At 48.0% G+C, this 25,296-nt stretch overlaps 1 protein-coding gene across 9 annotated transcripts in view; it reads left to right on the forward strand.

Moving 5' to 3' along the window:
- SMARCA4 (SWI/SNF related, matrix associated, actin dependent regulator of chromatin, subfamily a, member 4) overlaps positions 1 to 25,296 on the forward strand; it is a 90,287-nt gene that overhangs the window by 26,137 nt on the left and 38,854 nt on the right. For 7 of the 9 annotated variants that reach the window (XM_059887957.1, NM_001105614.1, XM_024993899.2 and 4 more), the window contains 10 exon segments: positions 978 to 1,145; positions 1,238 to 1,288; positions 7,220 to 7,350; positions 7,673 to 7,730; positions 14,400 to 14,521; positions 15,826 to 15,976; positions 17,336 to 17,499; positions 21,757 to 21,823; positions 22,949 to 23,059; positions 25,023 to 25,265. In XM_059887957.1, coding sequence (XP_059743940.1) covers positions 978 to 1,145; positions 1,238 to 1,288; positions 7,220 to 7,350; positions 7,673 to 7,730; positions 14,400 to 14,521; positions 15,826 to 15,976; positions 17,336 to 17,499; positions 21,757 to 21,823; positions 22,949 to 23,059; positions 25,023 to 25,265 — 1,266 coding nt within the window. 9 annotated transcript variants of the gene reach the window in all.

The raw sequence follows: 25,296 nt of genomic DNA on the forward strand, positions 1-25,296 counted from the left end.
AATATCGACAGCCCTGCTGCGTGGACAGGGACCACAGTAGTAAGGAGGACGTGGTCCCTTCCCGCGTGGGGTCATGCTGGCCCTAGAGAGACAGGTGCCCACAGAGACAGACAAGATGGTTTTGGGGGGTGAGAAGTGCACAGAGGAGAACAAAGCAGAACCAGGGAGTGGGGATTAACTGTGTGTTCCAGGTAGGGTGGGCCTGACCCACGACTGCAGAGCTCTGGAGCGGGGGGTGTGCCTCCCAGCACAGAGGGGAGCCAAGAGCATAGACTCGAGGCAGGAGGAAGCTATGTGTGGGGCTCAATCAGTACCCTCTAGAACAGCGTGGTTCAAGGCAGTGAGGTTGGAGTCCCACCTCCAACCTCCTGGCATTCACGGGAGGCCTGGCAGGCCATGGAGGGCTTCGGCTTTAATTCTGACCCTGAATGGGAGGCTGTGAGCTAGAGGAGGGCAGTGTGGTCTGATGTCTTCTCAGAAAGCCAGGTGGGAGAGTAGTGGTTTGGAAAAGGTGGAGAGAATAGTTGGAATTTGGGTGTCTTGTGAACAGAGGGGATGGGGCTTTTTTCTCCCCAGTCTTAGTCTGGCCACATTTCATGGCATGTGGGATCGTAGTTCCCCAACCAAGGATCGAACTCATACTCCCTACAGTGGAAGAGTGGAGTCTTAACCGCTGGACCGCCAGTGAAGTCCCAGGATGGGCCTTTTAAATGGCTCCTGCAGGACCACGTCTGTCCAGCTGGGCCCTGTGGGGCCTGGTAGGGGTGGGAATTGGGGACGTTCTGCAGGGGAGTTCATAGATCACATCAGTGAAGGGCGTGTATAGAGCACAGTGTAGGCCATGAGCTCAGTGCTTCCTAAATGTGGGTCTGGCCACTGGTTAGCAACACCCCACAGGCTTCTGAGTCTGTTGGCTGCCCTGGGTGCTGGTGGACAGGTGAGTCACAAGCTTCCGCCGTAACCACCCGCTTTTGCAGGCCGAGGACGAGGAGGGCTACCGAAAACTCATCGACCAGAAGAAGGACAAGCGCCTGGCCTACCTCCTGCAGCAGACAGATGAATACGTAGCTAACCTCACGGAGCTGGTGCGGCAGCACAAGGCCGCCCAGGTCGCCAAGGAGAAGAAAAAGAAGAAGAAGAAGAAGGTGCGCCCCTTGGTGGGGCTGGAGTGGCTGTGTGTGGGCATGCACCTTGGCCTTCTCTGTCAGGGGCTGACTGTCTCTCTCTTCCCTTCCAGAAGGCAGAAAATGCTGAAGGACAGACGCCTGCGATCGGACCTGATGGCGAGGTGAGCAACCAGGGCTTTCTTGTTGTGGACATGCCAGCCCATCCCCGGAAGTTAGGTCAATTTCACCCTTAAAGTTTTTTTCGTTCTGAAATTATGAAATGTATCGTGCTGTTAAGAGTCCCCCTCGGTCCCCTGCCACCCCCCCACCCTTCTTGCCCCCACTCTCCAGAGAGCACATCGTTCACACGTGGGTGTGTTTCCTTCTGGGGCTTTTTCTGTTCATGGGCTGTTATTTCTTTCTTAGTTCTTTCTTTAAAATTTTAGACTCCCCAGAGAGGTGTAAGAACAGTACAGAGAACCTTTGTGTGTTCATCACCCACATCCCCACTGTTGATACTCATTTTTTATAAGCCATTTGAGAGTCAGATGCCAACATGGTGGCACTCTGCTGCTCTGTATGTTTCATGTGTACATCCTAAAAACAAGGCTGTTCTTTTCCATAAGTGTACAGCAGTCAAAACCAGGAAATGAACATTGACGCAGTGCTGTCATCTGATCCACAGCCCTTGTATGGACTCACAGTTGACCCTCCGGTGTCCTTCACAGCAGCAGGAAGCCCTGGAGTGACTCAGGGTCCTTCTCCATGCATCACATGGGGAGTGTGTGGCGTAGATTGCTTCCCTCAGTGCTGACCTTGATCCCTTGGTGTCAGCCTAGGCGTCTCCAACTGCAGTGATTGGAAGTACGCTCTGGGGAGGTACTCAGACTCTGGAGATACTGTAGCGCCTGAAACCTCCACCCACTGTTCCAGCGTCCACTGTGTTTGCCTGCATCAGTTTTTGCCATAACGGTTGCAAGATGGTGATTTCTCCAGGCAGTATTCCTTCTGTGTTTATTAGTTGGCTTTCTGCAAGAAGGGAAAGTCTTCCTTTTTTCTTTTCAAATTGGAGTGTGCTTAACAATGCTGTGTTAGTTCCTGCTATATCCCATTTAGGTCAGCTCAGAGCATTTAGTAGAGTTCCCTGTGTTATTTAGCAGGTTCTTATTATCTGTTTTATACATGTGTGCTGTGCTAAGTTACTTCAGTCATGTCTGACTCTTTGTGACCATGTGGACTGTAGCCCACCAAACTCTTCTGTTCATGGGGTTCTCCAGGCAAGAATACTGGAGTGGTTGCCATTTCCTTCTCCTGACCCTGGGATCAAACCCACGTCTCTTAAATTTCCTGCATTGGTGGGCAGATTCTTCACCACCTAGGAAGTCCATTTTATACATAGTAGTGTATATGTGTCAGTCTCAATCTCCTAATCCATCCCAAACCCTCTCTTCCCTCCTTGGTAGCTATACATTTGTTGTCTACACCTGTGTCTCTATTTCTACTTTGCAGATAAATTCACTAGTACTATTTTTCTAGATTCCACATATATGCATTAGTATGCGGGATTTTCCTTTCTGACTTACTTCACTCTGTGTGACAATATGTCCATCCATGTCTGTGTAAATGGCACAATTTCATTCCTTTTTATGGCTGCATAGTATTCTGTTATATACATGTACTATGTCTTTTTTTTCCGTATCAGTATTGTGTTATTGTAAGGGTTCCGGTTTCTCCACGCCTTTGTCAATACATGTTATTGCCTGTCTTTTTTAAAAGTTTATTTTATTTTTGGCTGCATTGGATCTGAATTGATGTGTTGGGGCTTTCTCTAGTTGTGGCGAGCAGGGCCTACTCTCAGTTGCAGTGCACAGGCGTCTCATTGCAGTGGCTGCTTTTGTTGCAGAGCACGGGCTCTAGAGCCGGGGCTCAGTAGCTGAGGTGCACAGGCTTAGTTACCCGTGACATGTGGTATCTTCCTGCACTGGGGAGCGAACCTGTGTATCCTGCGTTGGCAAGTGGATTCTTAGCCACTAGACCACAAGGGAAGTCCTGCACCACATTTTCTTTATCCATTCCTCTGCTGACGGACACAACCTTCTGTTCTTCTTTATTTGGCTCATGGGCCATGGTTTGCCAACCCCTGGTACCGACTCATGGATTCTCATTTGGTCTAATGGATTTACTTGGTTTAATCTTTGCACTGTCATTATATATTTTGATGCTCAAGACTGTTCCAGTTTAGGCCAGTGGGAACCCCTTCACCTTAACTCCTGTGTCCCTCTGCCCCATTGTTCTCTGAGGGCGTTGTGACTTCGTCACACACCAGAATGGCCCCAGGCTCATCTGCTTTCCCTCCTGAACTCAGCCATTCCTCCAGGGAGCCCTGACTCCTTTCATCAGAAAAGAGTGTTTGGAAACCATGATCTACGTGTGCTCATTGTTACTGAGCTTTCATTGTTTGGGGGCCCTCTCAGCGGACATATCTAGAAAATAGATGTGTGTATGCACGCACATCCACTTTGGTAGTTACATGTATTAACTAGTTATATAAATTAAAAATGTTGCAGTTGCACTGATACCTCCAATTCTAATCCAATACCCTGGCTTCGTTCTCTCCTTCTCCCTGCCCATGTTATGATAGCCCGAAACTGACTCCTGTCTGCCACAGTATAATCCCTTATTCGCAGAGTCCTAGAAGGCGCAGGAAGTACATTCAGAGTGGCTAACGTGCGGTCAGTGTTTGTTTTCAATTTAAAATATGTGCTCCAGGGACTTCCCGTGGCTAAGACTCCGAGCTGTCAATGGGGCCTGAGTTTGATCCCTGGTCAGGGAACAAGACCGCACATGCCACAACCAAGACCTGGCACACCCAAGTAAATAAGTTATTATTTTTTAAGTATATGCTTCAGATCCTTTGTTCAGAAGATTAGTCCTCCCAATTGTGAGGTTCCCCCCAATCCTTGTTGGTTTTATTTATTTGTGTGCATGTATGCTCAGTCCCTCAGTTGTGTCCGACTCTTTGTGACCCCATGGACTGTAGCACACCAGGCTCCTCTGTCCATGGTGTTTCCCAGGCAAGAACATTGGAGTGGGTTGCCATTTTCTCCTCCAGGAGATCTTCCCGACCCAGGGATTGCACCTGTGTCTTTTATGTCTCCTGCATTGGCAGGGGGATTCTTTACTACTGGGCCACTTATTTACTCCTCACTTATTTATTTAGTATGTGAAATATTAGCCTGGTCCCAAAGTCAGAACCATGCAAAGAGGCCCCCTAGAGAGGGGCTACTATCCCCACACATCCGTCTCTTCCAGAACATTCCTTTCTGCCTCATGAAGGCAGCCATTCTCACCTGACACACTCATGTGAAAAAAAGATGTGAGATGTGCAAATGAACAGTGTATTGTCTACCCTCTCCCTGAACCCCTCCTCTAAGCCCCTTCCCAGAGGGAAGCCTTGAGTAATCATGGGAGTGTGTGCTCTGGGGTATCTGCTGTATACATGCCTCTTGGAGGTTTTCTTTTCCCCGCCTGGTGCTGTATTTTAGTTTTTCCAGTTTCACTCTGTTTATTTATTTATTACCCTCACCATACTCTTTTTATTTATTTACTTGTGAGATTTATTTATTCTTCTTAATGTGGATCATTTTTGAAATGTTTATTGAATTTGTTACAGTACTTCTGTTTTATGTTTTGGTTTTTGGCCAAGAGGCATGTGGGATCTTAGTTACCCTACCAGGAATTGAACCCACACCCTTTGCATTGGAAGTGCAGATTCGTAACCACTGGACGGCCAGGGAAGTCCCACCTGACTCTTTTTAATGTCACTGTATTAGAGATGTGGCTGTTGCTTGCTTCTTTGAATCATAAATGCGATACTTCTCCTTGGTGAAAAAATGATAACATGAAATGTGAATGTAGTGACGACGTGAGAAGTAGAAGCCCCCATGGTGCTTGTTCTCTCATGAGCGTGCATGTTGATTTCTGGTTGACGTCTCTCTCTACACCTTTCCCAGAATCTTCGTGCTTGCATTCCCTTTGTTTTGTTTGGGAACCATTTGGGTTAGTCTACACATAGCAAGACTTCTACTTGGGAGAGTATCTTGGACCACTTTCCATATCAAGCCATTAGTTCTCTTATTTTTTTGTATTGACATACTTAGAATCTCTTTCATCGTTCAGACTGATAGCTGTTTAAGTTGCTTCACATCAGTAGATACAGCAGACACCCTGCACCAGCCAACTCTGATGGACCTGTGTACCTCCTCCCTTGTTGGTAGCTCTTCCCCCTGTTTGCTTTCTTTTTTACACGCACATTGTGGTAATGAGCCTCCTTGTACTTACCTTTTGATGCTCTCTTAGCTGGTATGGCTTAAGCATCAGAAATACGTGTTTTTATGGTTATCGAAGCTGGAAATTCAAGCTCAAGGTTCAGCAAGGTTGATTCCTGGTGAGGACTCTGTTCCTGGTTTGTAGCCTCCTGCCTTTTGGCTGAAAAAAGAGCAGGCTCTGGGGTTTCTTCTACAGTCACTAATCCCATCATGAGGACCCCACCTTTATGACCTAATTATGACCTTATGACCTTAACCTGGATTACCCCACCCCCTCACTCCCACAGGGCCCTGTCTCTAAATATAGTCACATTGGAGAGTTGGGGCTTGAGCTTTTGAGTTCCAGAGGGGACACAACCTAGCCCATAGCGGTTGGCACACTTTTGCCTATTGGCCTGATTCCAGAAATGAATGGCTATAGTGATTAACTCACATAATGTGTTGATACTTATTCCACAGGGTTTTATTTGAAATATTGAATTTTTTAAGAAGAGATGTGGGCTCGCATTTGACCACAGCACAAAGCCTTCCTGAGGCCATTTGGGGCATTCGTATGGCGGGAAGCTGAGGCCCAGGGAACTCTGGAGGATTGCCACTGCAGCTGCTCATCCTGTTACAGTGACAGGAAGCACTGCTCCATGGTGGCTGCTGGTGGTCCACAGCCTTGGCTGGACATCATTATCACCTGGGGAACTTCTGAAAATTAGAGAGGCCTGGGGTGAGGACCCCAGGGCAGTTGAGTCAGGATTCTGGGGATGGAGAGGTCCCACCATCAGCACCCTGATTGCTCCCAGGAAAGATGTAGGGGTGACAGTCACTGACCGAGGCAGCCTGCAGAGCTTGTTTGTGGGGTGGTGGTTAGGCGGGTTTACAGTCCATGGGGTTGCAAGAGTTGGACACAACTGAGCGACTAAACAGCATCAATAGTCTCTACTGAGGGTCATTGTAGGTGGTGAGCACAGCCTGCAGGGAGGTTTGGGAGGTAGTAAGTTCCTAGTGGGTGCAGACAAAGGTTTCCATCTTCATCCTCATCCTGAAGGTCTTGCCAGGAAATGTGAAGGATCTGTTGAAGGGGAAAACTTCATCTGAAGTCAGTATCTCAAGAAATCAAGGAATTAAATATTTGTTGCTACAAGGAAGTTGTTTGATTTTTCAAAGATTCTAATTAGCTGTTTAACGAAAAAGAATGAGGACCTTTGATGAAGTCTACAAATCCAGTATGAATGGAAGCAATCAAGGGCCAGAAGAATGGGAATAGTGTAGTCACTTGGGTCAAAAAGGAATGAATACAGAAGACCTTGTTTCTTCTGTGTGGAATTGATCTAGGAGAACACACCAGAAACTGATTGTGGTGGGCACCTGTAGAGAGAGGGACTGTTGAGTTCCGGGGTGGGGATGCGGAGAGTCCACACTCCATCTTCTTGAATCTTGGACTGTATGATTTGTTATTGAGTTGGCCAAATGGGTGTTGGGTTGGCCAAAACGTTGGTTTGGGTTTTTCAGTCCCATCTTATGGGGAAACCCCAACCAAGGTTTTGGCCAACCCAATACCTATTTGAAAATCGAAAACATTTATGTCAGTTATTTCCAAGACACAGCTGTTATCAATTGGTTACATATATTTTTACTGAGTTATTAACATTCAGTAACCGGGCTTGTGTGCCATTTTTCTGGGCTGGAGTTGGGGTGGGTGGGGGGCAGTTCCCAGATGGCCCTGGTGCGTGGATGGACGCCCAGGGTACGAACTCTGCAGAACCTCATGTCCTGCGTGTGACTTTCTTTCAGCCTCTAGACGAGACCAGCCAAATGAGCGACCTCCCGGTGAAAGTGATCCACGTGGAGAGTGGGAAGATCCTCACAGGCACAGATGCACCCAAGGCCGGGCAGTTGGAGGCCTGGCTGGAGATGAACCCGGGGTGAGTGGGGTCTTGCAGGCCAGTGGCAACCAGCATCCCAGGTTGAAAGGCAGCCTCGTTCCACGGGAGCTAGCCGCCAGGGGTGGTCCTGGTCGCGTTGGGACCAGGCTGATTTGCTAAAGAAAGTGAATCATGCTGGTTCTGGGGAGTTTGTTTTTTTTTTTAATCTGTGCTGCATGACATATGGGATCTTAGTTCCCCCACCAGGGATTGAACTCGTGCCCCCTGCATTGGAAGCTTGGAGTCTTAACCACTGTACCTCTAGGCAAGTCTCCTGGGAAGATGTATATTACAACACTGATTTTTTTTTTCCCCTTTCCAGGTATGAAGTAGCTCCAAGATCTGATAGTGAAGAGAGTGGCTCAGAAGAAGAGGAGGAGGTAAGAGTTCGTTTGCTGACCATCCAGGCCCTCGGGGCTCTGTGGTGTGACCTCTACCACCATGGATGCTAAGCTCCTCTTCCACTCAGGCCAGGCATCAAGTTGGGTAAGAGATGGGCAGGGGGCCGCTGAGGCTGAAAGTTGGTTTTTGAGAGCCACATTGCTTAATATGGTAGCCTCTCATCACACGTGACTGTTTCCACTCTAACTTCATTAAGTAAAATATAGATGTCCTCAGTCACACTGGCCATATGCCAGGCACCCAGCAACTCTACCCTCCAAAATATGCCGGTATGAAGTTATGAGCATGCGATCGTGAGCATGCAGATTTTGCCCCTTATCATCTGTTCTTTGAAAACCTTATACATGATTGTATTTATTGTGCGTATTCTCTAAGTCGTTGAATTATGCCCTGTGAGGTGATTTTTAGAGTTTCCCTGGTTGTCAGAGCTCAGATGAGAGTCTTGTCCCTTTGTCTGTCCTGGCCGGCCTTGGGAAGGGTGACTGGGAGGAAGCCCGGGGATGCAGTGTCTGTGGGGAGGGTTCCTTCTGCACGGTTACCCCCAAGAAGGGTTCTCCTTGCACTCCCCCATCAACTGCGGTGAGGGTGGCTTACAAGGCTTTTAAAAAGCTTTCGCCCCCTCCATGAGGTTAGACAGAATTTTAACAGGCATATCTTTGCTTATTAAGATCAAACATTTTTTCAGGTGTTACTGACCACCTAGATTTCTCCTTTGAATGATTTGCTTCACTTGCCCATTTCAGATCAGTTGTGTATTTTAGCTGAAACTTTAAGTGTTCTTTATGTATTTACCTCAGCCTGAAATCAGCTTGGTGTTTATCTATATCTTTCTTTAGATTTGTCCTGTCTTCACTCCCCTCCTTCTTACCTCTTCAGGTTACCTGGAATTTATTTTGTGTAGGAATTCAGATGGAGTCCCTTTCCCCCCACTTCTAGCAGTAGTAAGTCCCACAGACAGAGGAGCCTGGCAGACTACAGTCCATGGGTTGCAAAGAGTAGGGCATGACTTACTGACGAAACAACAGCAAAGTAGTATTAAGACAATGGGTATACTGTTGGTTCACCGCTTCCCCACTGACCTGTGATACTTTTAAAAAATTAATACATTGGAAAAAAAAAATTAATACATTGGGTTTTTATATCCACCAGTTTCTTTTTTTTTTTTTTAATTTTAAGAATTTACTTTTCTCGTTATTTTGTTTTATTTGTTTTTAAATATTGAGGCATAGATACATAGTTGATGTAGTATTTAAAATTCCTTTTAAAATTCTAATGATTTTTAGACTAATAATGCTTCATTGAAATTTTTTTAAACAACTTTTTGGAGATATAATTTGCGTACTGTAAAACCCACCCATAAGAAGATTACTCTTCAGTGATTTTAGTGAAGTAACAGAATTGCATAGTCATCACACTACACCAACTTTAGAATGTTTTCATCACCCCAAAAAGCTTCATCTCACTGATTTATAGTTTGTTCTTGCTACTTCCTCCAGCCCCAGGAAATCTCTGGTCTGCTCTGCTCTATAGATTTGCCTTTTCCAGAGTTTCACATAAATGGAATTTTACAACATGTGGTATTTTTTGTCTGGCTTCTTTTACGTGGCATGTTTTTAAGTTTCACCTATGTTGTCTGTATGTCAAAAGTTTGTTCTACATTGCTAATTATTAGAGAAATGCAAACCAAAACTACAATAAGATACCACCTCACACTGGTCAGAATGGCCATCATTAAAAAGTCTACAAATAACAAATGCTGGAGAAAGTGTGAAGAAAATATTTGCAGTATTGGTGGAAATGTAAGGTGGTGCAGTCACTATGGAGAACATTTAGTTCTTCAAAAAACTAAAAATGACCGTGTGATCAGAAATCCTACTCCTGGGCATATATTCAGATAAAACTATAATTCAAAAAGATACATGCACCTCTGTGTTTATAGCAGCATTATTTACAATAGCCAAGATACGCAAACAGCCTGAATGCCCGTCGAGAGGTGAATGGTGAAAGAAGATGTTAAAGATAATATACACAGTGAAGTATTAGTCATAAAGAAGAATGAAATAATACCATTTGCAGCAACATGGATGCACCTAAAGATTGTCATACTAGGCAAAGTCAGTCAGAGAATGACAAATACTACATGATATCATTTATACATTAAATCCAAAATATGATGTGAATGAACTTATCTATACAATAGAAACAGACATAGAAAACAGACTTGTGGCTGCCAGGGGGCAAGGGAGGAGGAAGGATTGGGAGTATGGGACAAGCAGATACAAACTGCTATTTATAGAATGGGTAAACAGCAAGGTCCCGCACACGGAGAACTGTATTTAATACCCTGTAATAAAGCATAATGGAAAAGAAAAAGGAAGATATTCTCTGCTTTGAGGGTGTAGATTTAACCCTTATATGCATATTTCCAAACTTAACAAACTCAACTATCAAAATTTTTGATAAGATGTGTACATTTTACTCTTAAGTAATTTATACCTCAATTTAAAAATATTAAAAAGAAATATTGTGGAGAAGCCATTAATAAAAGTTAAGATGTTAAACAAATTTTTTTATTCCTGAGTCGTGTTCCTTTGCATGGATATACACATTTTGTTTGTCGATTCACCAAATTGTGGGCATTTGTATGTTTTCCATTTTCATTTCTCTTGGGTAAATACTTCGGAATGGCATTGCTGGGTCATATGGTAAGTTTATGTTTAACTTTTTAAGCAATTAGCAAACCACTGCCTGAAGTGATTGTACCTTTTCACAGGTCCCCAGTTTCTCCGTGTCCTTATCCACACTTGGTATTATCTGTTTTTTACATTGTAGGCATTCTAGCGGGTATGTAATGGTATCTCTGGTTTTACTTTGCATTTTCCTAGTAAGTAGTGACGTTGAGCATCTTTTCAAATGTTTAAGCACCATTCAGATGTCTTCTTTGGTGAAAATCTACTGAAATCTTCTGGTGATTTTTAATTGGGTTGTTTGTCATTTCATCATCAAGTTGTAGGAATTCTTCATATGTTCTTGATACCTGTCCTTAATCAGATATATAACTTGCAGATATCTTCTCCTGGTCTGTTTGCCTTTTTTCTCCTCAGTGTTGTCTTGAAATGTAAAAATGTTTCGTTTTGATGGAATCTTTTTATTGATTTTTTTCTTTTATGAATTGTGCATTTGGTGGTATACTGAGAACTGTTTGAAATCATGAAGATTTTTCTTATGTTTTCTTTTGGAAGTTTTATATTTAAGCTCTTACATTTAGGGTCATAGTTGAGTTGATTTCTGTGTGATCTGAAGGTCTAAGGGTTTCTTTGTATATGGATATCCACCTTACCCAGCACCATTTGATGAATAGGCTATTTTCCCCCATTGAATAGCCTTGGCAGCTTTGTGGGAAATTAGTTAGAATAAGGGTTTGTTTCTGATTCAGTGTTTTTCTGTTGATCTGATTATGTTTATCTTTGTGTCACTGCCACACTATCTTGATTATTGTAGCTTATAATAAGTTTTACAATCAGGTAGTGTTAGTCCTTCAACTTTTTTGCTGTATTGACTATTCCAGAGCCTTCACATCCCCATGTACACATTAGGATCAGCTCATCAATTACTACAGAAAGGCTTGCTGGGATTTTTGGGGGGGATTGTGTTGAGTCTAGATCAGTTTTGGGAGAATCACGTTTAATAGTACTTCGTCTTCCAGTCCATGAACATGAACTGTTTCTCCATTTATTTTGATAATCTTTAATTTCTTCTAGTATTGTTTCGTAGTTTTCAGAGTACAGTTTTTGTTTTTTTGTTGTTAAATTTTTTCTTATTTTATCCCTTTTATGCTACTGTAAATAGAATTGTTTTCTTAATTTTACTTTTGAATATTTTGTGGCTTTTCTGTGGAAATAACATGGAAAAAATTTTTTTATGTTGATCTTATGTTCTGGGAACTTGCTAAACTCATATTGGTAATTCTAGTAAGGTTTTTTTGTTTGTTTGATTCCTTGGATTTTCACAAACAAGATCATGTCATTTCTTGGATTTTCACAAACAAGATCATGTCATTTCTTGGATTTTCACAAACAAGATCGTGTCATTCATAAATAACCATGACTTCTTCCTTTCCCATCTGTGTGCCTTAATTTTTAATCTCTTTTTCTTGCCTTGTTGCACTGGCTAGATCCTCCAGTAGAATGTTGAATAGATGCATCCAGAGCAGGTATCATTGGCTTGTTTTTGATGTTAAGTTTGAGGCAGTTACTCTGCCACTGTTTAGTGTTAGCTGTAAATTTTTCATGGGTGTCTTTTAACAAGATGAGTAAATCATGTTCACATCACACTCTCTTCCTTTTTTGCTTATCTTACAGTGGATGTTGTTGTTTAGTCGATAAGTCATGTCTGACTCTTTTGCGACCCCATAAACGGTAGCCTGCCAGGCTTCTCTGTCCATGGGATTTCCCAGGCAAAAATCCTAGAGCAGGTTGCTGTTTCCTTCTCCAGGGGATCTTCCCAACTCAGGGATGGAACCTGGGTCTCCTGCATTGTAGGCGGGTTCTTTACCTCTGAGCCACCAGGGAGCCCACAGAATGTTTAGTAGAAGGCTGTATTAGCCACTCTGGGTTCTGACTTTCACCCTTGTGGGTTCTTTTTTGGTGTTTTTATTTGTTTAATAAATTATCTAGGCTGAATCTGTGGGATGTTTCCCCAGGGAATGTGCTGTCTGTGGTGTCTGCTCGGTTTATTGTTTTGCTTTGTTTTTTTCTCATTTTCATTTTTAATCCTGGCCCTCTAGGAATGGGTTGTATTTCTTCATAACATAGCAGTCACCTCCAACACCTTGAGCCAGTAAAGACTGTGTCTCCTGCCAATAGATCTGTGTATGTAGAAGAGCATGTTCTGGGTCTGGCTCATTTTCAAGCCTACCCTGGCTTTTACTTTCCGCCGGGCCCTGTTTCATTTCCTTTGCGCATGTGCAGAGCCCTCAGCTGGTAATCTGCTCTCCCTACGCGTGGCTGAGGTCCTCAGCTCCACTGACTGCTGCTGGCCCGAGCATTGCCCACTGCTGTAAAACAGCTGAGTCCCCCATCAACCTCAGTTGCCAGGCCTCATGGCCCGCCTACCCTGACAGCTTACATGTCAGGAGGGGAGAGGGGAAAACACCCACAAGTTAAATCTCTACAAACTCCCACCCTCTACTTACTCAAAGCTCGGCAGTTTTTTTAAGCATTAGTGCCTCTCAGACTCCAGTTCTCTGGAATGGTTCCTGGTGCTACTTTTGTCCAGCTGTCATGTCACTTTTTAAGGTAAAATTTGCTGATCCCCTTTAATTGAAATCAGCCAGGCTTCCCATTCCTATTTAATTCCTGGTAATATCAGCTTGGAAAGTCGTACAGTTATGATTTTGGGGGGCCAAAGTGTGTGTGCTATCATCACGTGTTCATTATTCCCAGTAATCTATAAAATTATTTTGCTTTCTCCAAGGGAAATTTCATTGGAGTTTGATTGGAATAATTTTAACAGGTTAATTAACAGATAGTTTCTTTTTTGTTTTTTTTAGTTTTATAGCAGTTCCATTGTACACACACATTTTGTGTGATTTAAACAGGAATACAAGGCTAGTTTAATGTTAAGGAGTACATTTGTGTGTATTTTATCAATATGTCACACAGAATCCCCTTTATTATCTGCTAAGTTAATGTTAAAATATCCTTTTAATGAAACATAATACTTAAATAGTAAGTCCCCTACATACAAATGAGTTCCATTTCGAGAGTGCGTTCGTAAGTCCAACAGTTCACGTAGGTAGCCACCTAACACAGTTTACCTATATAGTACTGTACAGTAACAGGTTTATAATACTTTTCACTCAAAGAATACATAAAACAATCATGAACTATAAAGAAAACATTTTCACTGTTATAGTATGGTACCTTGAAAAGTATAATAGTAGAGGTCAGTAGCTGACACTCAGGGGTGGGCATCTAGTGAACAGGCAAGAAGAGTTTACGGACTGGAGCGGGGAGAGGAGGTGGGAGATGGCAGAGCTGGAGGATCGTCAGCAGTAGGAGACGGGGGCAGGCTGCTTTGTCATTCACACCTGACGTTGATGGATGGCATGTTCACATCTTTGAAAGTTCTCAACTTGAAGGTTCATATGTAGGGGACTTACTGTACTCACATTTATAGAAAACCTCTTAGTAAACTATGGTGCCTGTTACCACGAGTCTTATTTGACATGTTTTAGACATTTGGGCTGTGTCAGTAAAACCAAAAGTAAATCAAGACCAGCAAATACTGAAGGTTGCCTATGAATATTTAATACCTAGAAAATCCAAGAGAGTTGAAAAGCTGTTTTAGTGGCATACATTATGTAAGAAGAGCTGGGTGCAAATAGAATCTACTAGCAGCAACTGAAGTACAGAAATATCCTGAGATATCCTTAAAAAGAAGTGTCTGGACTCTGCTATGAAAACTAAAAATCATGTACTGAGCAGCTAAAAGAAGATGCACGTGAAAAGCATGACATGTTTGGGGATGGGCAGGAAGAAGGCATGTGGGTTGTAAAACCATCCCTAGTTTCTGGGCTTCTCCCTCGCGCGCCCCGGGCCCATCCCTGTGGTGACCTGGGGAGACACGGACCTGTCTCTTGGCAGGAGGAGGAGGAGGAGCAGCCGCAGCCCGCGCAGCCCCCAACCCTGCCCGTGGAGGAGAAGAAGAAGATTCCAGATCCCGACAGCGATGATGTCTCCGAGGTGGATGCCCGGCACATCATTGAGTAAGGATTCTCTCTGCCCGCTCCCACTCTGCCAGCTCCCTGCGTGGGAGCACCAGCTGGCAGCCATTGCTGGACCACCTAGGTCAAATGGACTTAACTTCAGATGTCTCTGATTTTCATAGGGTGTGATGACAGTCCATCCATTCACGTGGTTCGTCTTGTGTGTAGGAGATGGTGGGGTTTACCACGAAAGATTTACCACGCTTGTGCTCCAGCTCAGCCCTCCCCCCTCTCCTCCCTGGGAGAAATTGGTTCCTCCGCGTGTATCTTCCATGCATACCCGGTGCTTTTTTTTTCCCTTTTCATTTCTGGGACACTCTTCTGCCGCTTGCTCCTGTGTCTGTGTACACACAGCATCTCACTCTGTTCCACATCTGGCCGCGTGGTGTCCCTGCCATGGTCTTGTACTGTGGCCTTTGTCTAGTGGTGGTCATTTAGGTTATTTTTCATCCTTTGTCCTTGAAAGCAGTTAAAATTATTATACCAGTTTCCTGGTGGCTTACAGTACAGAGTTAGTGGATACTCTTAGAGGATTGAGAATGATGTGTATTATATACACTTCAGGCATGGAGGGGAACCATTAGAACAAACATATAATCTTTTTAATCTATTAGAAAAACCCTCTAAGCCTCCAGGCCGCAGCCCGGTACCTCTGTCAGATCAGCGGCAGCATTAGATTAGCAATAAAGTGCTCGATAATATGTAAAGTACTTGAATCGTGGTGAAACCACCCCACTGCACTCCCTGGCCTGTGGAAAAACTGTCTTCCATGAAACCAGTCCCTGGTGCCAAAAAGTTTGGAAACCACTGCTCTACGCTAAGAAAACCCAGCTTAACTGGGCAAGTGGGTAGGGTGATACAAGGACAGAAACATAGCGTAAAGCAGTATGCGGGACATCGGGTCACCTGTATCTGTCACATTAACAAAATGTGAGTAGTTTACTGTCATTTTTTTTAAAGAATTCCAGATTGGATCACAAAACCTCCAGTGTATAAATGATTCAAGTTTGCAAGGCTGTCAAGTGTACATTTTCCCTTGAACTCTCAGTAGAGAGGGTGGGCCATGCAACCAGCCTCTAGCTGAAACTAATGCTCCTTCCCAGGCGCCCCCTCGGCACCCAGAAGTCCAGTATTGGCCCCTAGGTTAGTGTCTGCTGGCTTGCCCGTCCTCAGACTGTGTGGCTGCTCTTGGGCTCATCTTCCGGCTCAGACTGTAAAAGCTGCTCCGCAGAGGCTTGTGTCAGAAGCATGTTGTCCCAAGTAAGAGTGTTTGTCTTCTCATGGCCCTTCCATTTTCCTCCCAGGAACGCCAAGCAAGATGTGGACGATGAGTACGGCGTGTCTCAGGCCCTCGCTCGTGGCCTGCAGTCCTATTATGCTGTGGCCCACGCCGTTACCGAGCGGGTAGACAAGCAGTCGGCGCTTATGGTCAATGGCGTGCTCAAGCAGTACCAGGTAGGTTGGATGGGGCCGAGTCCGCACGGCAGTCCTGACAAAGGGGTTGAAATGAAATGGTGCAATCAGTCTGTCCTGCGTGCTTGGTTCGTGCCTGGCAGAACAGGAGCACTGACAGGCTTTTAGCATCTGAATTCCCCCAACAGCTTTGCAGTAGGCACTGTGATCCTCCAGGTTTCATGGGGAGTTTGAGGGATAAGTAAGGAGCAGATTCTCAAAGTCAGATGGTTCAGAGGGAGCTCAGCTCAGTGCTCTGTGATAACCTAGAGGGTGGGATTGGGGGGATGGGAAGGAGGTTCAAGAGGGAGGGAATATGAATATACTTATGACTGATTCATATTATACAGCAAAACCAACACAAAATAGTAAGGCAGTTATCCTCCAATAAAGAAAAAAAAAATCACACGGTTTGGGAATGGCTGAGCCAGAATGGGACCCGGGTGTGGGGCCATGGGGGCTCTGTGCAGTGTGAAGCAGCGAGGAGGAGAGCCTAGCAGCTCTAGACTTAGTCCTTTCTTCTCAGAAATGCAGGCCTGTGACGGTCATGTGGTCATGACTCTAAAGCTCTGTGTCAGGGCCTGGCCTGGAGCAGCCAAGAAAGGGAACTGCACATCATAGAAATTTCTTTTTCTGTGACTGTGGCCCCTCACCCCTGTTCATCTCAGCTCCCAGGAGACAGCTGGCATACCTCCGACCAAAGAATACGTTCCCTGTCTGCTGCTCAGTGTGCTGGTAACCCCTGAACCCTGCTTTTCCTTACAAGCGCACTCAGCACCTCTGCTGACATGAGGTTCCAAAGGTGAATCCTGTGACTGGTGGAAGTTTCCAGAGAGGCCTGTAAATCACAGAAATCAGAACATGGCCACGACTTACTTAATCTGTTAGGAAACTTTCCAGATTTTCCTTGAGGACAGTCTTCTAACGGCCTGTGGCAGAAAGCTTCGCAAGCTTTGGAAACCTTTCACTTCATCTTGAAATGCTGTCGAGGCAGTTAGTCGTGTGGTGCACTCGTTACCCTGATGCCCCAAGGCTCCCCTGAATCCAGAGTCACACATTGAGGGCAGGCTGGTCCCAGTGGGCTGTGTGGCTTGGTAGCCGGCAGTGACAGAGACTTAACAGTTTAAACGTGTGCCTGGGAAGGATGTTTCATACCTGGCTCTCATGAGCACAGCAGCCCTGTGATTCCAGAGAAAGGAGTGTGAGATGGGCCGAATGGGATAGAAGAGAGTGAACAGAGCACAATGCCGAGTGAGCATGGCAGCGGGTGGTCCCTGGCTGGGCTGGAGCTTGGGAGTCTCCGAAGCGCAGGGAACCTTCTCGCCCCACCCGGGCCTCAGCTCTGGCCGCTCGTCCTTGCAGATCAAAGGCTTGGAGTGGCTGGTGTCCCTGTACAACAACAACCTGAATGGCATCCTGGCTGACGAGATGGGCCTGGGCAAGACCATCCAGACCATCGCGCTCATCACGTACCTCATGGAGCACAAGCGCATCAACGGGCCCTTCCTCATCATAGTGCCCCTCTCGTGAGTGCCGCCCGAGCTCAGATGCCCGTGTGTGAGTTTGTCTGGGCCACCCTCATGAAGGACCACAGCCTGGGTGACCTCACCGCGGGCCCTGCTTCCCTGGAAGCCCGAGTCTGGGTCCAGGGTGTCCGCAGGCCGGGTTTCCCCCGAGGCCTCTCTCCTGACCTTGCAGACGGTGTCTTCTCCCTGAGTCTTTACTTCGCCTTCCCTCTGCGTGTTTGTACCCACATTTCCTGTTCTTATAAGGAAGTCATATAGGCTTGGATTAGGGCTCACCCTGAGGACCTCATTTTTATTCGTTACCTTTTTTTTGTTTGTTTCCTAATATTTATTTACTTGGCTGAGTCCGGTCTTAGTTGCGGCACACAGGATCTTTGCTGCAGCGTGCAGGCTTTTTGCCGTGGTTCACGGCCCCAGTAGTTGGGGCACACGGGCTTCTCTCTAGTGCTCCCAGGCGCTAGAGCACAGGTTTAATAGTTGTGGTGCACAGGTCTAGCTGTTGCGCGGGGTGTGGGATTCTCCTGGATCAAGGATCAAGCCCGTGTCTCCTGCACTGGCCAGCGGACTCCTTGCCACTGAGCCGCCGGGGAAGCCCTGCATCGGGTTGTAGTTGTGGCTCGCTGGCTCAGCAGTTGTGGCGCTCGGGCTTAGTTGCCCTGCAGCATGTGGGATCTTAGGTCCCCAACCAGGGATCAAAATCACATTCCCTGCCTCAAAAGGAGGATTCTTAACCACTGGACCACCAGGGAAGTCCCTTCTTTACTTCTTTAAAGACCCTATTTCCAAACATAGCTGGGCTCTGGGTATGAAGATGTCAGCATGTGAATTCTTGGGGGTCACACCCAGTGCACGGCTGCCTGCCTCTGGGTTCAAGGCACAGGGTAGAGGAAGGGCAGGTTCTGGGGTGCCTGCCCATATGATCCCTGTTGGGGCGACTCTCACAGGCTATCCTTGGTGTCCTCTTCAAGTCCTACAACCAGCAGATTCCGCTCCAGGTTGTCACAGGAGTCAGATAACTGCCCACTAGAACGTGGAGTTTTGGTGTTTGTTCAGGTGCTGTTTCCGCTTCCTGCTAGGGCTCTGCACTCTGCCGGTTGCGTCCCAGCCCAGTCCAGGCACCACAGGTGCTCAGCTATGGTGTCTGGTACCTGAGTGGCATCCTGTGGAAGCTCTCACTTGCAATCTCTTGGTGGTACCGGCCTCTTCCTCCCCACAGACACCTTTCTGGGGCCAAGATTCCTTAGCCACTCCGGGGCTCCCTCTTCCTAGCTCTGCATATGACACACGATGGTTCTGCCTGCAGGGTTTTTCCAGAAATCCTGGGACTGGCTGTCCTTGACCTGGTTCCAGTCACATGCTAGGCAGCAGTCCAGCTATGGGCCCAGGGGATGGCCTGCTCTGATGTGGCCAGGCCTGAGTGTGTGCACTTGGCCTGGCTCAGAAGGGGAAGCCCTTGCCTTCGGCCCAGTGTGCAGTAGGGGCCACGTCAGCTGTCGAGGCGGGTGATGGGAAACCATGTCCTCATCCCCCAGCCCATGGGAACATACTTTCCTGCCTGGAAGACGGCCAGGCCTCCATAGGCCATGTACTCGTGGCTGGGGGGCCTCAGGAGCCTCCACAGTTTACTGGGAGATGTTGATTTCCCCTTTTGCTTTCTCTTGCTCATGGTGGTGTAAATCTGGTTGCCTTGGGGGGAATAGATCTTCATAGAGAGGGAGTTGCTTCTAGAAGCGGCAGGAGGTCCTGGGCCTGCAGCTGGCCTTGCTGCGTCCTCCCTTGGGTCGGCCCAGCTTCTTGTCAGTGCCCGCGGCCCTCGCCTGTGTACTGTCCACAGCCCTCCAAGGGCTCCTGTCCCCTCCCTTCTGTTTAGGTGGGACACCAGAATAGCTCTGTGTCCAGTGTGCTATGCACAGACTGGGTTTTTTTTTTTTTTTTTTTCTTGGCTGCACCTTGCCGTTTTCTGGATCTTAGATGAGAAAGGGGATAGTCATAGAGCTTCTCAATACCCTCAGCAGTGAGAGCACAGAGTCCTAACCACTGGACTGCCAGGGAGGTCCCATGGTTTGTCTCTTTTTTGAACACACGTTTCTTTAAACTTTATTTTGTATAGGAGTATAGCCGATTAGCAATGTTGTGACGATTTCAGGTGGACAGCAAAGGCGCTGAGCACATGACAAGCTATTCAGCATCACTAAAGAGAAATGCACGTCAAAACTACAATGAGATACCAGTTGTTAATTTTCATTTAAAAATTTTTTTAAGGCTTACAAACAACTGCAAAAGCAGCTTAAAAAGTTCCTGCACACCTTTTAGCTGGCCTCCCAGAGCTCACATCACCTTAGGACAGTTTTAACACCAGGCTAGTAACAACATGGTGATAAATCATCACTGTTAGTGACTCCAGAGACACAGTTCAGATGTTGTCAGTTTCCCCATTGAAGACCTTTTTCTGGTCCAGGGTCCCTCCCCTGCCTCTTGTTGTCGTGTGTTGTGATGTCTCTGTAACAGCTGCCCCGCTCGGCTTTGTTCTTCTTGATCTTTGTGAGCCTGAATCCCGGGCAGGTGTTTGGTAGACCATCCCTCCTTAGACAGGGCTCATGTGATGTGTCCTTTCTGGTATTCTGGCAAGAACCTCCAGGAGGGGCTCTTGTGCCCTTCCTGAGGCTTCACATCAGAGAGCACAAGCCCAGGGCTCCACAACAGGAGAGCATCACTTTGGTCTGCCCTTTTATCTTTCTGCCGGATGGTGCAGCGCAAGGGATCTTAGTTCCCCGACCAAGGCTCGAACCCTCGCCCCCTGCAGTGGAAGCATGGAGTCATAACCGCCGGACCACCAGGGAAGTCCCGAGTTGTTCTCTTCCTGTGTGGTACCTGCTGGTTTCCCCATGCAAACGTAAGAGTTTTCCTTTGTGATTTATAAGTATCCCGTGGGAAGATTCTGAGAAACTCTGTGACTGTCGCATTTCTAAGCATACTCTTCTCTGTAGTTTCAACATCTATCAGAAACTCGCGCCTGAAATGATGATCCCCCTGGAAGGTGCCCAGGCAAGGTTTTCTCTTTCCAGCGTTCCTTCCCCACTCTTGGAATCTACTGCAAAGGAAAGCTGTCTCTTCTCCCCTGTGTAGTAGTTTAATGGTTTAGTTCTTTGTAGCAGCGTAGGCTCATGGAGTCTATCATTAGCGATTTTGCTGAAGAAAGAAAGTGAAAGTGAAGTCGCTCAGTCGCGTCCGACTCTTTGCGACCCCATGGACTGCAGCCCACCAGGCTCCTCTGTCCATGGGATTTTCCAGGGAAGACTACTGTGTCCTTTCAGCACGTCCCCACCATTGCCTTGTGATGGTTTGTTTCCTGTCGAATAGCATCCACTTTATAGAAAAGTTGGAAGGATGGTACCCAGAGCTCCCGGTACCTTCCTCTGGTTCCCCCTGTGGCTGATCACATCTTTTTTGCTTGTGTGTTTGTGACTGGGCATTGAACCCGCGCCCCTCTGCACTGGAAGTGCAGTCTTAATCAGCGCACCACCGAGGAAGTTGCTGTGGTTGATCACATTTCACGTGACCCTGTTACGTTTGTCACAAGTGAGGAATCCCCACTGGCCCATTATATATAGAGAGAAAGTGTGACTGAACACGTTACCTTATGTAAACTTTATGCAGATTTTACTAGTCTCGCCCTGACTTCTGTCTTCAGCCTCAGGAGCCCATGTGGCATTTACCCTTCACGTGTCTTCAGGCCTCTTCTGGTCTGTGACTGTTCCTCAGACTTTGCGTAACTTTAGTGACTTTGATGGTTTTGCGGAGATTGGTCAGGTGTTTCATAGGAGGTACTTCAACCTGGGTCTGTTTGGTGATTTTCTCATCCTTAGATGGGATGATGGGTTTTGGGAACAAAGACCAGAAGGGAAGCCCGCCTCTCAACTCATCATGGGGCAGGTACTGTCAACGAGACACTTCACGCTGGTGGTTGACCTTGATCACCTGGCTGAGGTAGTGTGTGTGGCAGGTGTCTCCACTGTGAAGTACTTTTTCTTCCCCTTTCCATACTGTATTCTGGGAAAAATACTCAATTTAGCCCACACATAATAGGTGGGCAGTTAAGTGCTACCTCTTAAAGGGGAAATCACTATACAAATTATTGGAAGTCTACCTGCCAGGATCACGGCCACGTCAGCCTTTACGTCCTCAACGGACATCAGTGTGGACAGTGAGCGGCTGACGCCAGACCTAGTACCTGACTGTCTTCCTTGTTTTCCCCAGAACCCTCTCCAACTGGGCCTACGAATTTGACAAGTGGGCCCCCTCGGTGGTGAAGGTGTCCTACAAGGTACGTGCCGCCTGAGGAGGTGGGCGTGGGCAGGGTGTGGGGGTAGGAGATCCGTGTGGTGAAGAGGGATGTCGACCTGCATTAACGACAGGACGCACGTGTGCCTGCCTTCTTAGGTCAGCCACGTGGGGGCTTGGGTCATTTCATTTCGAGGAGGGGTGCTTTTGCTAAGTTCTGGACTCAGTGCGTGGACTGTGCTGGTGTGAATGCACTAGCCTGAAGTTTGTTACGCCAGCTGACCTCCAGACCTGTCCACATAGGCAGACTCAGTGAGTGTCGCACAGCTGCTGCTGTGTGATGGGCTGCTCACTGTCCTCGCCATCTCTAGACCAGTTCACCTGTGCACTGGGGCTGATGGTGCCTCCTGTCCTTGTTGGGGGAGGGAGGGCGGGGCGGGGTGCCTCATGCAGCCACTCGGTGGCAGAGCTCAGTCATGCCCTTGGCACAGGGCTCTTGGGTCCAGGCTCGCCACTCTGCCACGGAGCTCTCAGCCCTGTGATGGGAAGAAGCAGGTCCTGGCAGAGATCACAGCATGTGCAGGGAGAAATTGGTGCATTTGAGAAACTAAATGTTGTCCTGCTGCCAAGAGCTTTTGGGAATGAAGCAACTTATACTCTAGTTTAAAAAAAAAAAATTCAAAAGGAAAAAGAGCTTTTGGGAACGAGTGCAACTCAGTCTGTCAGGAACAGTGAGCTTGAAACGGGGAACCAGACAGATTTGCTAACCAGGGAGAAGCTGGAGCTGCCAATAGGGAATGGTCACCGTGGACTGAACCTGTGTGGGAGACACGGTGGCCTGAGTGGGGACCCAGGAGGAGGCAGACATGGGAAGCGGAGCTGGTTGCCCACCAGGAGTGGGGCAGGTGGAGGTACAGGCTGCAAGCCACCCAGGGCCTGCATGCCTCTCTGCTCCCTGCACGAGGCCCTCTGCATGGAGGGTGGAATCAGGGAGGGGGAGCAGTCTGGGGGTGGAGTTCAGGGAGGGACATCCACTTGGGGCCAAGTTGGGGAGAGCAGCAGTCTGAGGTGGAGTCAGGAGAGGGTCAGCAGCCTTTGCCAGTTCTCAGCCTTACCAGGGCCCCAGAACTTGGGGGGCTGAGGCGTGTGCGTCTTCTCTCCCTCACAGGGCTCCCCAGCAGCCAGACGTGCTTTCGTCCCCCAGCTCCGCAGCGGAAAGTTCAACGTCTTGCTGACGACATATGAGTACATCATTAAGGACAAGCACATCCTTGCAAAGGTAGCGTGTTCACCTGTAAAACAAGGCAGCTCGGCCCATCATGTGCTGTCCGGGCGCCTGTGATCCTGCCCAGGCTGGTCGTGCATGGGTCACGCTTCTCATCTTCTCAGACCCCCCACACGTCATTGCTCAGTGATCCCCTGCATATGCATAAGGACAGCTGCTCTGTGGGTGTGAAAGGCCTCAATCAAGGTGGCTTGGGGTTTGCTTCTCTGACTGTGTGTTCCCAGGCTTGCCCTGGATCACGTCCAGAGACTGGCACCATCTACATAGCACGTGGACCAGCTTTTCTCGGGGCTCCTGCCCAAAGAGCCTGGTCATCTGCGATGCCTCCCAGCCTTCCTGTCCTGCCTGCCGTGTCCCTCACAGGGCCATGTTGAGGCCCTCCTCCATCTCCACCTGTCTCTAGAGGCCTCAGACCTGCCTCCCTGGTGGCTGTGTCTTCGCACCCCAGCCTACAGGAAAGCAGCCCGTGAAGCAGGTGGGGTCTGGCCTTCAAGGCAGTGTGCTCTGAGGTCCTGTGTGTCCCATCGTCCTTGAGCCACTGAGCTGGTGTGTTTAGTGGGTGTCGTGCGGCTGGGCAGCCTCTTAGCTGACTTAGTTGCGAAGGTGGCTCTAGTTGGGCCACCATTGAGTTACCAAGAATAATACTATGACCCAGCTATAAGACAGGCACAGTCCTTTGCATCCAGAAAGCTCTTTTCCTGGGGTGGGGAGGGGTTGGGCTGCCACGTCTGGCCTCGCTGACCGTATGGGGAGGAAGTCCAGGGCTAGAGCGCTTTACACGTTAACCCCCACCTGTGGGGCATGTTCATACTGATGACATTCGGTGCTTGATATGCATCTCTGAGCTACAGGTGAGGAAACTGAGGCCCAGCCTGCTTATCCTAGGGCTTATGCTGCGGGTCACCCTTCTGACCCAGGACAGAACCAGGCCCATCCCAGACACGAGAACAGGGCTCTGAAAATCCTGTGTCTGACAGTGGCTTTAATCAGGGTAAACCTCCCACCATGGGGGTTACTTGTGGGAAAGGGCTGCTGCCCCCCGCCCCGGTCAGTCCTGCCCTTTTCCTCTGGGACGCCTGATGTGCAGGGCCTCAGCTGGGCCGTGCTTGGTCCCCAGGAGCTAGATGCCAAGGTCCGAGTGGCTCTGAAGGGCATCACAATTGCATGTAAACGGGAGTTTATACCTGCAGCCCCTGCCTAGCCAACCTAACTCCCAGTTAGAATTGGCGTCTAGCCTGTGTCCATTGCCCAGCGACCACTGATAGGCTCTGGGGTACAGGCGGCGCCCCCACAGCACAGTCTGCCCTCAGCTGTGCCTCCCTGCCTCTGAGCCACCACCTGCTGACTGGAAACGTTTAGTTGCTCAGTCATGTCCGACCGCCATGGACTGTAGCCTGCCAGGCTCCTCTGTCCATGGGATGTCCCAGGCAAGAACACTGGAGTGGGGTGCCATTTCCTCAGCTCTAGGGGATCTTCCCAACCCAGGGATCGAATCTGTGTCTCCTGCATTACAGGCAGATCGTTTACTATCTGAGCCACCAGGGAAGCCAGATTGAAATGTACCTGTTACCAAACCATGTCTTCTCTTGACTGTACCTCAAGGACCTATGATCAGCAGGCTGTGTGTTATTTAGGATTTTGTTTTCTCTTTGCCAGATACTTGGCGTATGTAGTTTTCTTGGAAAACCAGAGTTCTTTTCTGGACTTAGCTTTGTTCACCTGACAGCAGCTCCCAGCCGTCGCCCTGTCCACGTGTCCGCCCTCCCCACGCACCACGGAGCTGCAGTGTGTGTCTGCCCCTCGGGGTGTGGCCCCTCCTCTGATGCTGTCGAGTTCACGTTCCCCACCCTGCTGGGCCGAGCTGCCCAGAGCCTTCATGCCTGACGGCAGTGAGCTACTCACCCAGGGGACAGCCCCACCGCCTGTCCTCCCCTGACCACCTGCTCTCGGCGCGCAGATCCGCTGGAAGTACATGATCGTGGACGAAGGCCACCGCATGAAGAACCACCACTGCAAGCTGACGCAGGTCCTCAACACTCACTACGTGGCGCCCCGCCGCCTGCTGCTGACGGGCACACCACTGCAGAACAAGCTGCCCGAGCTCTGGGCGCTGCTCAACTTCCTGCTGCCCACCATCTTCAAGAGCTGCAGCACCTTTGAGCAGTGGTTCAACGCGCCCTTCGCCATGACTGGGGAGAAGGTGGGCAAGCGGCCGGCCACGTGGTGGAAGG

Source organism: Bos taurus, chromosome 7 (genome assembly GCF_002263795.3).
Source record: "Bos taurus isolate L1 Dominette 01449 registration number 42190680 breed Hereford chromosome 7, ARS-UCD2.0, whole genome shotgun sequence".
Taxonomy (NCBI): domain Eukaryota; kingdom Metazoa; phylum Chordata; class Mammalia; order Artiodactyla; family Bovidae; genus Bos; species Bos taurus.